A 14,239-nucleotide genomic window follows, 5' to 3' on the forward strand; every position below is an offset into this window, starting at 1 on the left:
TGGGTCACTGGCTTCAGTCTGTAGCTCTCTCTGTACATTAGAAAGGATAAATTGGATTGTGTCCAGAAATGGGGAATGAGGAGAGAGCTGGAAAACACCCCATGTAAAATTCAGCAGGAAAAAAAAAACTTCCCCAATGTGACCTGAAAGAGAAAAGACTTAGACAGGCTATGGTAACTGTCCTCAAAGGTTTTAAAGGCTGTAATGGGGAAGAAACAATACATTTGTTAAATGGGTTTAGGTTTTGTGTGACAATTAGAACTTCCCATGAGCGGGAAGGGCTGCCTTCTAACATTGTGGAGTTTCTCTCATTGGAGGTCTTCAAACCTGCTGGAGTACATTCTGGTCAGGACTGTTTTAGAAGGGATTCTAGTTCAACTCCAGGATGGACCAGTTGGCCAGTAAAGCCCCTTCTGATGGTAAGATGCTGGGATTCTATGAGAATGGGGTTCCTGGGACAGTTCATCCAGGGAAACCCCCTCTGCTTGCTAGGACCCACTTCCTTTTTTTCACTGGGTCCCTAGTGTAGGTCCCAGACCATGCTCCCCTGCTGGCTGAGCCACTGAGCTTTACCGTCCAAATGTCACTTCATCAAAATCACCTAACTTGGTACTTTTCGAAGGAGTTTTGTCTTTTCAAGAAACAGGAAGGATTAGTTTAATGGAATTAAGCAGAACCGAAAGACCCAAAGGCCAAATTCACCAACCTAACCTTCTAACAAACACATAGACCTCTCCCACCCCAACCTCCACCCCACCCAAATGACCAGTACAGAAAGAAACGAAATTTATCACTTGTGTCAACCAAATTTCAGTTCCCTAGAATTGAAGCCCTTGGAGGGAGAGAGTACAGACTTGATTTATCCTAATGAGAGGATTCAACTACTCAGACATCCCAAATGGTCCCAGTGACCCAGGAGCATATCAGTCCAACAGCTCCTGACCCTGAGATCAGGCAAACCCAAAGAGGGAGGCAACAGCCCTCTGCTGGATGTGAGTGTTAAGAATTTGGGCTTGGGTATCCAAGCCCCATACCATACAGTAATGGGCTTAGAAACAAGAAAACAACTATGGTTTCATGGTACCTCTGAGAGACTCTGGGTAGCCTAGCTGAAGAAAGTCTGAGCATTAGCAACGTACAAAGCACATATAACTTTATTGTACATGGAAGTGTCTAAGGCAATGGTTGACGAACAGGGGTCCAGCCTAGTCCAAAGTACACAGCTATATGGTCCTTTGCTATTATGATGGATCTAGGAGGGCATCACTCTCTCCACTGATGGAAATCTCAACCAAGCCACATTATCTTCTCCTGTCTACCTTTTTTTGTTCAGTCGTGTCCAACTTTTCATGACCCCATTTGGGGTTTTCTTGGCAAAGATATTGGAATGGCTTGCCATTTTCTTCTCCAGCTCATTTTACAGATGAGGAAAGTGAGGCAAACAGGATGAATTGACTTACCCAGGGACACACAGCTAGTAAGTGTCTGAGATCAGATTTGAACTCAGGTCTTCTTGACTCTAGGCCTGGAACTCTATCCGCTACATCACCTAAATGCTCCCTGTCTACATATCCTCTCACAAACCTTCCCCAGGGCCTAGGCCCTTCTTCTAGATTTTGTGGATTTCAAGGGAGCCCCGAAGTTATTCACTGGTTCTCCCTTCCTGTCGGCAAATGACCTTCTTTTCTGATCCTACCTCTCTGAGGACATCCTTAACGTTTACTGACACTGGCCCTGAGCCTCTCTATTCACTATCTCTTAAATGAACTGTAGCTATAATTCTTCAGTGAGGTTGTGTTCCATGATTTGCAGCCACCGATGATCACTGGCAGAGTTCTGGGATTAAAAAGAGGGATAGCTGTTTGCCCAGTGCTACTCCTTCTGAACCTCTCTGCAGTATTTCACACCATTAACCACGTTTTTCTTCTGAAAACTTTCTCCTCTCTAGGTTTTCCCTAAAATTTCTCCCCCTTTGTTCTCTGCCTACCTGTCTGACCAATCCTTCTCAGCCAACTGGATCTTTAGCCGTACCGCATCCCCTAATTGCAAGTGTCTCCTAGGTGGTGCAGTGAATAGAGCACCAGGACTGAAGTCAGGAAGATCTGAGTTCAAATCCAGCTTCAGACACTGTGTGACCCTAGACAAGTCACTTAACTTCTATTTGCCTCCATATCCCCAACTATAAAATAGGGATAATAATGGCACCTAGCTCCCAGGGCTGTTGTAAGGATAGAATGAGATAATATTTGCAAATTGCTTAGCACAGTGACTGACACGTTACAAGCACTATAAAAATGTTAGCTAGTATTATTGTTCTAACCTGAATCTGCTTCTCTTTCCTCTTTACACACTCTCTCAGTGACTGCATCAGCTCTCTGGGTTCAATTGTCATTTCTAATCAGATTCTTAGAGTGATATATCGAACTCCCATCCCATCACCAACCGGCTAATGGCCACCTTCAACCGAAGGTACCAAAGCTATCTCAAACTCAACATATCCAGTACAAAACTCATTACCTTTCCTTCCAACCCAACCCTCTTCCAAATATTCCTGCTTTTGTCGAGGGCATCATCCACCTCTTAGTGACCCAGGTTCACCTCCTTAGTGTTATCCTTTACATCTTACTCTCCTATATCCCACAATCCAATTACTTGCTCAATCTTGTTACTTCTATCACCATAACTCCCTTCTCTCCATTCAAACAGCCACCTCCCCAGAGGAGGGTCTCATCACCTCTCAGCTATTACAATAGCCTTCTAATTGATCTCTCTACCAAAAACCTCTCTTCACTCCAATCCATTCTCTATGTGGTCACCAAAGTGGTTTTCTTAAAGTACGGGTCTGAAGAAATGAGAAAACGCCCCTTCCTCCTTTTGCAAAGAAGGGGAATTATGGGTATAGAGAAGGGGGACTCTGGGTGTAGAGTATTGCATATACCACCAAACTCAGTTGATGCATTGGTTAATTTAGCGCAGCTGCTTTTTTCTTTGTTACAAGGAATAGCTTATGAGAAAAGGAAGAGGAGAGATATTGCAAATGAAGATGATCTAGAAACAAATTATATAAAATAAAATAAAAATAAAGTAAAGAAGAAAGAATCAATGAAACATGAAAGAAACACAAAAGTGAGTAGAAGGAATATTGGGCAATCTTGGACATTTGAAATGTGCTTTGAATAAGAATTAAATTTTTTTTTAAAAGTCTGACCAGAAAAGAAGGTAGAGCTGGTCATATGTGGGGTATCTGAGAAAATAAATGGACAGTCCAAATCCTACACTGATACTTTTAAAATAGTCAAAGCAGTAGAATGAGGTCTCCAGCAATCTACTTGGTCTTTTGTAGAAAATTTAGAAAAAGACAGAGAATAGCAGAGGTGTGGAGGGTTGGTCAGCACTGTGCATCTGTGGAAGGAGTACACACCTCACAGAGTTCACAGGTTCTCCTACATCTCAATGTAATATTTTAAGGAACCAGGATGTTCCATAATAAAAATTTTTCTTTAGGGTAAACAGTGCTTTATCTGACATCTTCCTCAGCTAGCTTGGGGAATTGAGGAGGTAGGTGCAAGCCTTCTGTAGACCACTAGACAGCGAACCATGGATAGTCAATAGTTCAAACTAAAGGTTGAGGAGGGAGCTACCAGGGAGAAATTGACAAACTGGGGAAACTGTGGTCTATTACACTGATATTAAAATTTTTTAAAAAAACATTGATATATTGTGATACAGTGGAAAGTTTCCTGGACTAGGAGTCAAGAATTCTTTCTTCTTGATCTGCTTCTGCCATAACAACAATAATAACCAGCATTTATGTAGCACCTACTATGTGTCAAGTACTTTATAAATATTATTTCATTTTTATCCTCACAACAACCCTGAGAGGTAGGTGCTATTATTATTATCTTTATTTTACAGAGGAAAATGAGGCAAACAAAGGTTGAGGGACTTGCCCAAGGCCACATAGCAATTTAAATGTGTAAGGCAGGATTTGAACTCAGGGCTTCCTGACTCCAGGCCCAGCACTCTATCCACTTCCCCACCTAGCTGCCTCACTTTGTGCCATGAACTCTCTGTTGAATTTGGGTAAGTCATTTCCCTTTTCAAATAGCTTCTTATGTATAAAATGAGGGGATTGAGCTAAGAATCACTCCTAGCCTGACATCCTATGTTCTAAGGGTCCTCCCAGCTCTGACATTCTGTACTCTAAGGGCCCTCCCAGTCCTTACATTCTGTGTTCTAAGGGCTCTCCCAGCTCTGACATTCTCAGTTCTAAGGGCCCTCCTTACTTTGACATTTCATGTTCTCAGGGCCCTCCCACCTCTCACACTCTGTGCTCTAAGGCCCCTCCCAGCTCTGACACCCTGTGTTCTAAGGGTCCACCCACCTCTGACGTTCTTGTTCTAATAACCCATCCACTTTGGGTGTTACGTTCAATGAAAATGTTGGACCATATTAAGAGGCATAATTAGATTACAAGAGAAACAGTACTTGGGATTCCCCCTTTGCCTCCCTTTTCTAAGAATTGGCAGCCAACGTGCACAGTTGGGCCATTCACTACTTGTGCACATAGCCTGGTCTAACCCACATCACCATTGAGTGATACCAGTGAGGGCAGGATGTGGTGAAGATTCCCAATTCAGCAGTTTTGAGAAACTGAGAAACACCCAGTTAGAAGGGAAGGGCAAAGACATCAAGTCAGCCGTGCTAGAGAGCTTGGGCCAGGTTTTAGAAGACCCTATTCCAGGCCTGAGGCAGGAAGATGATACTAGTCATCTTTAGCCGGTCTCTTGGATTATTTTCTTTCCTCTTCATATGATAAGGCTCACTCACATTCAGGGCAAAATTCACCACCACCCCGATCATCATTCCTCATTTGTATAGCCCCTGATAATTTCCAAAGCACTTTGATTTCCATGATCACATTGGACGTTTCTCTGAGAAAGTCGAAGCAGGGGTTGTTGTCCATCTGAATCATACAGATTCAAAGACTGAGGTCCAGAGGGAGAAATGGACCTTAAGAATCAGAAGACCCAGTTTAGAGTCCTGCCTCCATTAAATGACTCTGTGGAACAAGTAACTTCCCAATGCTTGGCTTTACTTTCGTCGTCTACAGAATTAAAGGGTTGGGACTAGAAGGTCTGCCTCTAAGGGTTGTCCTGGGTCTGATGTTCTGGTTCTATGTACTTCTGTAAAGCTCAAAGTGTTGTATAATGTAAATTATGTGTATTATTATGAAGTCCCTCTCAGATTTGACATTCCCTGTTCTTTTTTTTAAATTAAATTTTATTTTCAGTTCTGAATTCCTCCCCCCCACCTCCCCCTCTCTTATCCATTTACAAAGCAAGAAAAACAAAACACTTTACAAACATATATACTCAAGTAAAATAAATTCCCTCATTAGTAATGACATCCTCTGTCCTAAGGCAGTTCTGACATTCTGTGCTCTAAGGTCCCTCCCAGCTCTGACAGTCTGTGTTCTAAGGGCCCTCCCAGCTCTGACATTCTGTATTCTGAGGGCCCTCCCAGCTCTGACATTCTGGGTTCTAAGGCCCCTCCCATCTCTGACATCCTGTGTTCTAAGGACCCTCCCAGCTCTGACATTCTGTGTCCTAAGGTCACATAAAGAATCAGAAGCAGGGTTCCTTTTCCCATACCACAGCGCTTCCCTATCAGACTACAAGCTTCTTGAGGGCAAGGAGGAAGTCATCTCTTTGCCTGTTCTCCAGAGAAGCTGTTCCACAAGTGACTACCAGCTCATTCCCTGCAGACACGCCCATGGTTATATCCCATATGTTTCCCTCTAAACCAAGCAACCATGAAGCAAAACTTACCACTTTGGTCTCTTCTTTGATGCAGGACAAGAGCTTCTCTACAAAAAAAAAAAAAAAAGAAAAGAAAAGAAAGAAAAGGAAAGGAAACATTTCAACCACCTTCTCCCCCAAGAAAGAAGTTGCCAGGAAGGGGTCAGTAGGAATGGTTGGCAAATATCTGAGTAAGAAGTGAGCACCCCTCTAGAGTCTCGGCTTTGGCCTACCACTCCAGCCTTTTTGTCCATTGTCTCCCTACCTGCTCTCTATTAAAATCAAACCAGCTTCTCTGTCTTTCAAATAATATCCTACACATTTCCACCTCCAAGCTTTTGCTCAGGCAGTTCCCTCCACCTGCAGTACTATCTTTCCATATCTAAATTATACTCACATTTCAAGGTCAGGCTGAAATGCTATCTTCCCATGAAGCCTCTTTTACTTTCCCAGCTAGGTACAATGTCTCCCTCTTCTGAACTCCCACAGTACCATATTCCTTTCCTACAGCATTTTGCTTAACCTGCCTTGTTTTACTTACTTGTCTAAAGGTCTTCCCTACAAGACTATAATCTTCTTGAGGTCATGGACTGTGTCCTGTATAACTTAGAACTTTCCACATGGTAGACACTAAAAAAATGTTTGCTAGATAAATGAATAATGAATCCATCCTTCATGCATATTTCTGGATAATTTTTCTTAATGAATGTATCTAACCAACTCACTCCTGTGCTCAAAAATCTTCAGTGGTTCTCTATTTCCATTAAAGTTCAGACTCTGTTGTCTGGCATTCAAAGCCCTCTACAATCTGACTCCCTCCTATATTTCCTGGCTTAACTCTAATCACTTCATGTTCCAGCCAGGGTGATCTCCTCTCTGCCTTTTCCCCATCTATGCCTTGTTCTGTCCCAGAATATGTCCTATGCGTTCCCACCCCATGTTGCTGCCCATGCCTTACGGCTTCCTTCCCCTTCTCTTAAATTTCTACCTGTCCTTTAAATGCCTTTCCTTAAGGGAGCTTTCCCCGACACTCTCTCCACCCCATCTGTACTCTCTCTACCCTGTCTACACTCTCTCCACTTTGGTAGCTTCCCTTCTTAGATGTCATATAACCCTTTGCCTTGAACCTCTCATTGTAGCATTGTAACATTGTAACATTGTGTATTACAGTTATTTTGTGAGTCATGTCTGACCTTCATTCTTGATCATACGTTCATTGAAGGAAGAGACCTTATCCTAAGTAAAGTTTGTATTTCCCCAGTACCTTATAGAACAGGTGCTTAATAAATGTTTATCAAATGAATGAATGATTGACTGAACACAACTTACTTTTTCTCTGAGACAACGTGAAACGGAAAATCAGACCAATTAGTAGCAAGATGACAACCATCAGGCCCAAAATCCACCCTAAGGAAACAAGAAACCCTTTATAAATTCATGAAAGGACAACTCTTCCCCCATATATAAGATGAACATTATCTTTTTCCAGTTGGGCAGACCAAGAGCTAGAGGGGACATTGAGAGTTGTCTGACCACATCCCAGTCTTCCAGCCACTGTCAGGGAGAGTGGGGCAGTGTCCTTGGCCTTCATGCCAGAAATGCTTGGCTGGTGATGAATGGGGCAAATTCCCATCACCACCCTTTGCCCCAGTCCAAAAAGGAGGCTCTGCAAAGCTGGTCCCTCAATGCAATTCTATGTGCATACTGGTCTCTCTGACACCAATTTCTTCCAGACAAAGACCAAATCAGATTGTGTTGACTTGAAGCCTACTTAGTTTCCCAGGTTTCTGCTCCCATGTGAGATCAAAGGAAGGACTGATCAGAGAATACACTCACATCAAAGAAAGGCCTGAGAGAAGAATACACCCGTATAAGCATTTGGGGGTGGGGGATGGTGGGATTTAGTTTGTAGGGATAGAAAGCAGATCTGTGATGTCACTGGTATAGGAATTCCCTTCAGTAGTACAGATTGGCACTTTCTCTGCAACTTAGAACCTTAGAGAGTTGCTTGGGGGCCCTGAGAGATAGTTGACTTCTTCAGGGTCACACAGTCAATATATGTCTAAGGTAGGACAAGGTCTTCCTGTCTCCCAAGGTCAACTTTCTATCCACTATACCAAGCAGTAAGCACTCTCTCTCTCTCTCTCTCTCTCTCTCTCTCTCTATCTCTCTCTCTTCTCTCCCCCCCACATATACATATATACACACATGCACACATACATATGTATACATATATACATGAATAAATGTTTATCAAATGAATGAATGGTTGACTGAAACTTTTTCTCTGAAACATAAATGCATACACACATTATATAGTAAAATTTATATTGTCTATATCATATACACACATATAAATGTATAGTATATATAAGACACTATACATACACATGTGTGCATATGTATAATATACTATATGTGTGTATACCTATCATATAATATATGCATATACACATATAATATGTTACACATGTGTGTACACATATTTTCCTTGGCCACAAGGGACCCCATACAAGCACACATGTGTAGACACACATCTATACATATATGTGTGTATGCATATGCACATATATATGTATATGATATTATAGTAGATTTACTCATATGTATTGTATATACTGCATACCTGTATATATATACACATACATGTCTACATATAATACTGAGGCAGACTGTTTTTATATATACAGTATACATATATACATGTGTATACCTGTATACATGTACACATGTGTATACTTATAAGCACACACACAAATATATATTTAGGTATAGTCTGCTTGTGTATGTATGTATGTGTGCATATATGTATGTATACATGTGTGCGTGTGTATTTACAGACACATATGCTTTTCCCTGGCTTCCATTAACACTCAGCTCAGATCTCACCTTCTAGACGAGGCCTTCCCCAGTCCCCTTCCCCTCACTGGCACATCCCCCACTGCAGGGCTTTGTCCCGACATTTATACCATTTCTATCTTGCATGTACAATTTTTTCACCTTTTGTCTCCTCTCACTAGAGTGGAAGCTCCATGAGGGCAGGGCCCATGTTTTTGCTTTTCTTTGTATCTCTGGCACCTAGCACAGAGTTAAGTGCTTAAGAAAGCTTGTTGCCTGATTGGTTGACTGTTGTTTTCCCCCTCAGACTACAAACTCTTGCTTTTGTCTTTTTATCTTTTGCATCTTACGTGGAGCCTTGCATGGGGGTCATTTAATAAATGCCCTTTGATTGATTTAAAAAAAGACAAGGGCAACACACTTTTACAAATCTGCAGGTGAGTTTGGAAGGGGATACAAATAAATACACTCTCATTGCTATTATTTTGCATTTTTTTGTATGTGTGTGAGAGCAATTGGGGTTAAGTGACTTGCCCAGGGTCACATAGCTAGTGAGTGTTACGTTTCTGAGGTTGGATTTAAACTCACGTCCTCCTGACTCCAGGGCCAGTGCTCTATCCACTGCACCACCTAGCTGCCCTGTCTTTTTTTTTTTTTTTATGGAGAGGCAAATCATCCCAAATTTAAGGTTTTGTCTGGAGATTTGCATCATCCATCCACCCATCAGCAGCCAACTGTATACCAGTACCCTGTGTTTGACACTGGGGGTACAAAGACAAAAGCAATAGTTTCTACCTTCAGGAAGCTTACATTCCACTGAGGGGAAACAACACAAACCCAGATAAATAAATATGAAATATATAAAAAGAAATCAATCAACAAACATTTTTTAAGCACCTCCTACACGCCAGATACTCTTCTAGGCACTGGAGATACAAAAACGAAAGTTAAATAGTCCCTATCTTCAAGGAGCTTACAGTCTATTGGAGGAAACAACATTTAAATGCACAGATAGAGACAAAGTAAATACAAGATAATTGGTGAAGGGGAGGTACCAGTGGAGGGGAAATCAAGAATGGTTTCTTATAGGAAGTGGCCTTTGAGATGAGCCTTAAAGGAAGCTAGACATTCTAAGACTCCATATTTTGCTTATTTGTGCATTTGTATATTTAGTGACTAGGTCCATACCTCTGTTAGACTTCGAGAACCAGTGATTTTGTTGGGCAGCCGTGGGGTGAAGGATAAGCCCCTCTGAGCTTAGTTAGGGTGGTTCTCAGACAACAGACATACAATCCAATGACAGTCTCATGTGTGTGGGAAGGCTTTCCAGTTTGGTAGGATCTGCCAGAGTTTATATTCTAATTGGATAGCTTTATGAGACTGTAAGGTCCCTGTGGGCAGGACCCTTATTCATCCCTTGCAGCACCTAGCAATGGTCCTTGAACAAAGTAGTTGATTGGTCATGTTTGCTTATCTGAATGAATATATACTTACACATGAGCTGTTCCATCAGAGCAATAAGTAGTACTTGTTGAGGCTGGGGTGAATACCGGAAACAGTGCCCTGGGCAAGCAGCACAATGTATGTTATCATTTGGAGGGTGGGAGCACAGTGGGATGGCCAAAGAGCTCACTTCAGCCTGCCATCTGGGGGTTTCTATTTTAACTAATTTTAATTATTTTAGCTAATTTTAACTAATTATTTTCACAAACTATAGGCTTAGCTTTGCTGTTTTTATGACGTTGAAAGACTCAGGATGGATGTAGGTGGATGTAGGCACCCTCTAAGTTTGATGGCTTAGAGCACCAAAATGGTGCCCCACCCTTGTTACTGTTCTGACACCTACACATGTGTACAAGCAAAGACTACCCATGTTCCTTCTTCTCTAGGATATGGTTATTGGCATCTCTGATTGAAAACTAGCAAGGAGGAAAGGGAAAGCAGAAACGAAGCCCAGGCTATTGGGTTTCCCATTCCTGGCTGCCCCAGGTTTACACACACAATCCTAAAACACCATGACGCATCTGTTGGTAGAGTTTATTCCTGTCACTTACCAAGTGGAAGAATAGGGCCATTAGAAAAGACCAGACGGATGGTGGGCTGTGGCTGGGGTTGGGGAGAGGTGCCCAGGGTGACACTTGGCTGAGAGGTCCACGTTGTATCTTTGGGATTCATGAATCCAGGCTGACGCTTGGGGAGAGGTGGACCTGCCTTTGTAGGAGCGGAGACCATGTCAGTGCAGATAGCATCTGAAGTTGCATTACCAGGAATGGCCACAGAGTGACATCTGGAAGAGAAGGAGGCTTGGGTTCATGAGAGAGCTGACCTTGGAATAAAGGAGTCCTCCCCTTGGTTGGGAATGTCCTCAAGATCCCAGGTCACTGGGGAGAGGCTCTGGAGACAATTGGCCCCCAGTAAAACTGTGAGAGCAAAACTCTTCCATTCTTCCTTCAATTCTACTTCCCTATCCCACTCCCAAATTTCCTGGTTCTCTCCCTATGATTTCTGACCAAACCTGAATTTCCACTTTATCCATGCATCCTTCCACCCCCACCCATCAAAACTGCTGTGTCCTGTGTCCTGGTCCTTCAAGATCCTGCTCACTAGTAAGATCAATCTGACAAATCCATGATAAGAGATTAAAGATACTGATACCCCATTTTTAATAAGAGTCCTCAAAGTCTTGACCCAAAGGAGTTGGTGGTGGGAATACCAGAGGTTAGTGGCAGATTTAGGGGGTTGGGAGACTCTTCAATGTCTAGTTTATGACTGGATTAAAAAGGTCTAATAGTAGAGGAAAGAGAGCACTTGAATTGGCCAGGAGACCAAGGCAACTCTAGTTGAGACCTTTTATCACCCCTCGCCTGGACTAGTGTAATGGCCACCTAATTAACTGGTTCCCCACATCAAGTCTCTCCCTCTTTGATCCTGCCCAAGCCGTAGTCCTAAAACACAGGGCTGACCTTGTCACACTCTTGCTCAAGAAACTCCTAGGGCTCCCTATTAACACTTGAATCAAATGCAAACTTCTTTGTTTGGCTTTTAGGATCTCCCCTAGGCTCCAGCCTAAGTCACCTTCACCCTGTTCCTCACCCATGATATTCCACCTTCCATCTCTGCACTTTGCCTGGAAGGGATTCCCTTCTTGTCTTTACCACCCAGTCCTCTTTCTTTCAATGTTCAGGTCAAGTATCACCTTCTGAATGAGGCCTTTCTTGACCCTTACAGCTACTAGAGCTTTCCCACACCCACCCACCCCAAAATGACCTTGTATATACAGGATGTCCCAAAATTCTTAGTGCAATTTTAAGCTATGATTATTAATAATTATAATCATAGCTAACATTTATATAGTCCTTACTAGTGCCAGAGCTGTATTTAATATAAACACCTCAAGAATAAGGTCTAATTTAATTTTTTTCTTCATATCTCAGTACCTGACAAAGTGCCTGGGGCATAGTAGGTACTTAATAACTGCCTATTGATTGATTCTGCCACTTAATAACTTTGTATGATATGGGCAAGTCATTTTTTTGTCTCTGAACCTCATACTCTTTATCTGTAAAATAGGGATTATAACAATCAATAATATTAATAATCACATCATTACATTTCATTATATTATATAACTATATAATGTTATGTCATATAGTTATATAATAGTATAAGGTATTTTATCATATTATTATATATTATATAATATTCTAATGTGATATTATGTTATATTATACTATATAATGATACAATACCATAATATTATAAAATCCTACAATATTATGATATAGTATAACTATTATCATTACATTAATAATTAAGAGCTTGAACCCTCTACCTCCAAAGATAGCTATAATGAAAGGGCTTGGTGAATCCCAACCGTATGAATGTCAACTCACCCCGCAATCCTCACAAATTTATTTCATATTGTACATATATATCTGTGAACACAGTCTATCCTCCGGGTAGAATGTAAATTCCCTGAAGCCCAGGACAGTCTATCTTTCCCATTTGCATCCCCAGCACCTAACACAGTTCAGGGCATGTAGGAGGAGCTTAATTAATACCTAGTGATTGATTGACAGACATGAAAGTGCTATATGAATGTCAGTCATTAGCACAGAAGTTAGAGCAGGAGACCTGAGTTCAAATTCTGGCTCTAACACTGGGATCATGGGCCAGATACTTCATCTTTGTAGACTTTTGTTTCCCCTTTTATACACCAGGAGCAACATTGTGCACCTCACAGAGTTTTGGGGAAAAAACAGTTATTTTTTTGTGGCTTTGTACACATAGCAGATTGAGTACTGGCCTTGGAATCAGGAAATCCCAAGTTCTAATCTCACCTCAGAAACTTGCTAGCTGGGTGCCCCTGGGAAAATTACTTACCTTCCTCAGTTTCCCTTTTCTCACTGCAAAATGAGGATAATAATAGTACCTCCTTCACAGGGTTATTGTGAAGGTGAAATGAGAATATTTGTAAAGTGTTTTGCAAACCTTGAAATATATTATAAAGCATTGTTATTACTAATATTATTGTGTCTGCTGAATTGAACTTATAAAACCTCAAAAGTACTACATAATGCCAGTTATCATTATACTTAGCCTACCCCTGCTCAGTGGCTCTGGTCACTCCTCTGTTCCTTCCCTCCGCTCAAGGTAAAGACTAACCTGGCAGAAATCTCAGAGGATTTAGAGTTGGAAGGGATCTAAGAGCTCCTCATTTTATATCTCATTTCACAGCTGAAGAAACTGAGGCCCAGAAGGAATCTGAACTCAGGTCTTCTGCCCCCAATTCCAGTGTTCTTTCAACTATGCCATGCTCACACAATTATGCCCTGTACTTCCTGGCACCTGGCACTTCTTGTACTGACCCGTGGGAAAATGCCACTCAGCAGAAAACCTCATCCCGGCCCACCAGAACCACAGGAACCAGTTACTCACATTCGGTGGGGCTTGCAAGCGTCTGTAGATGACACAGTGTCTGAAAAGGTGCCCGGGGCACAGGCAGCACACTCCACATTTGAATTCGAGGTTCCTGAAAGCCAGAGGGAAAAGTCCAGAGAATTTCAGTGATTTTCAATCATTGGTCTAGATATCAAACTGTGTCTCTCTCCAGATCACCAACCCCAAGGAAGGATTGTGAGACAGGAGCTCCGGGCACAGAGTGGGGCAGAAGGAACCTCCCAATGGCACACAGAGGGGACTGGGAAAAGTCAGCCCAGGAGGTGCCTACGTATGAATTAGTAAGTGTTGGTACCTAGCTCCACCCTTGTATCTATATGGGTATAGTACACAGGGAGGCAGAGAAAATCAGAGCTGGGAGGGGCCTTACAGCATGGAATGTTAGAACTGAGAGGGGCCTTAGAACACAAGATATTAGAGTTGGAAGTACCCTTAGGATACAGGATGCCAGAGTTGGGAGGGCTCTTAGAACACAGAATGTCAGAGCTGGGAAGGACCTTAGAACGCAGAATGTCAGAGCTGGGAGGGCCCTTAGAACACAGAATGTCAGAGCTGGGAGGACCCTTAGAACAAAGAATGTCAGAACTGAGAGAAGCCTTAGGACAGAGGATGTCAGAGCTGGGAAGGCCCTTAGAACACAG

At 42.2% G+C, this 14,239-nt stretch overlaps 1 protein-coding gene across 1 annotated transcript in view; it reads right to left on the minus strand.

Annotated features, from left to right (window-relative positions):
- TNFRSF1B (TNF receptor superfamily member 1B) overlaps positions 1-14,239 on the minus strand; it is a 58,741-nt gene that overhangs the window by 7,640 nt on the left and 36,862 nt on the right. Inside the window, 4 exon segments of the mRNA XM_027843952.1 lie at positions 5,832-5,869; positions 7,131-7,208; positions 10,694-10,926; positions 13,578-13,671. Of these exon segments, the coding sequence (XP_027699753.1) occupies positions 5,832-5,869; positions 7,131-7,208; positions 10,694-10,926; positions 13,578-13,671 (443 nt within the window).

The sequence above is a fragment of the Vombatus ursinus genome, unplaced genomic scaffold (assembly GCF_900497805.2).
Source record: "Vombatus ursinus unplaced genomic scaffold, bare-nosed wombat genome assembly UNPS02014932.1, whole genome shotgun sequence".
Lineage (NCBI taxonomy): Eukaryota > Metazoa > Chordata > Mammalia > Diprotodontia > Vombatidae > Vombatus > Vombatus ursinus.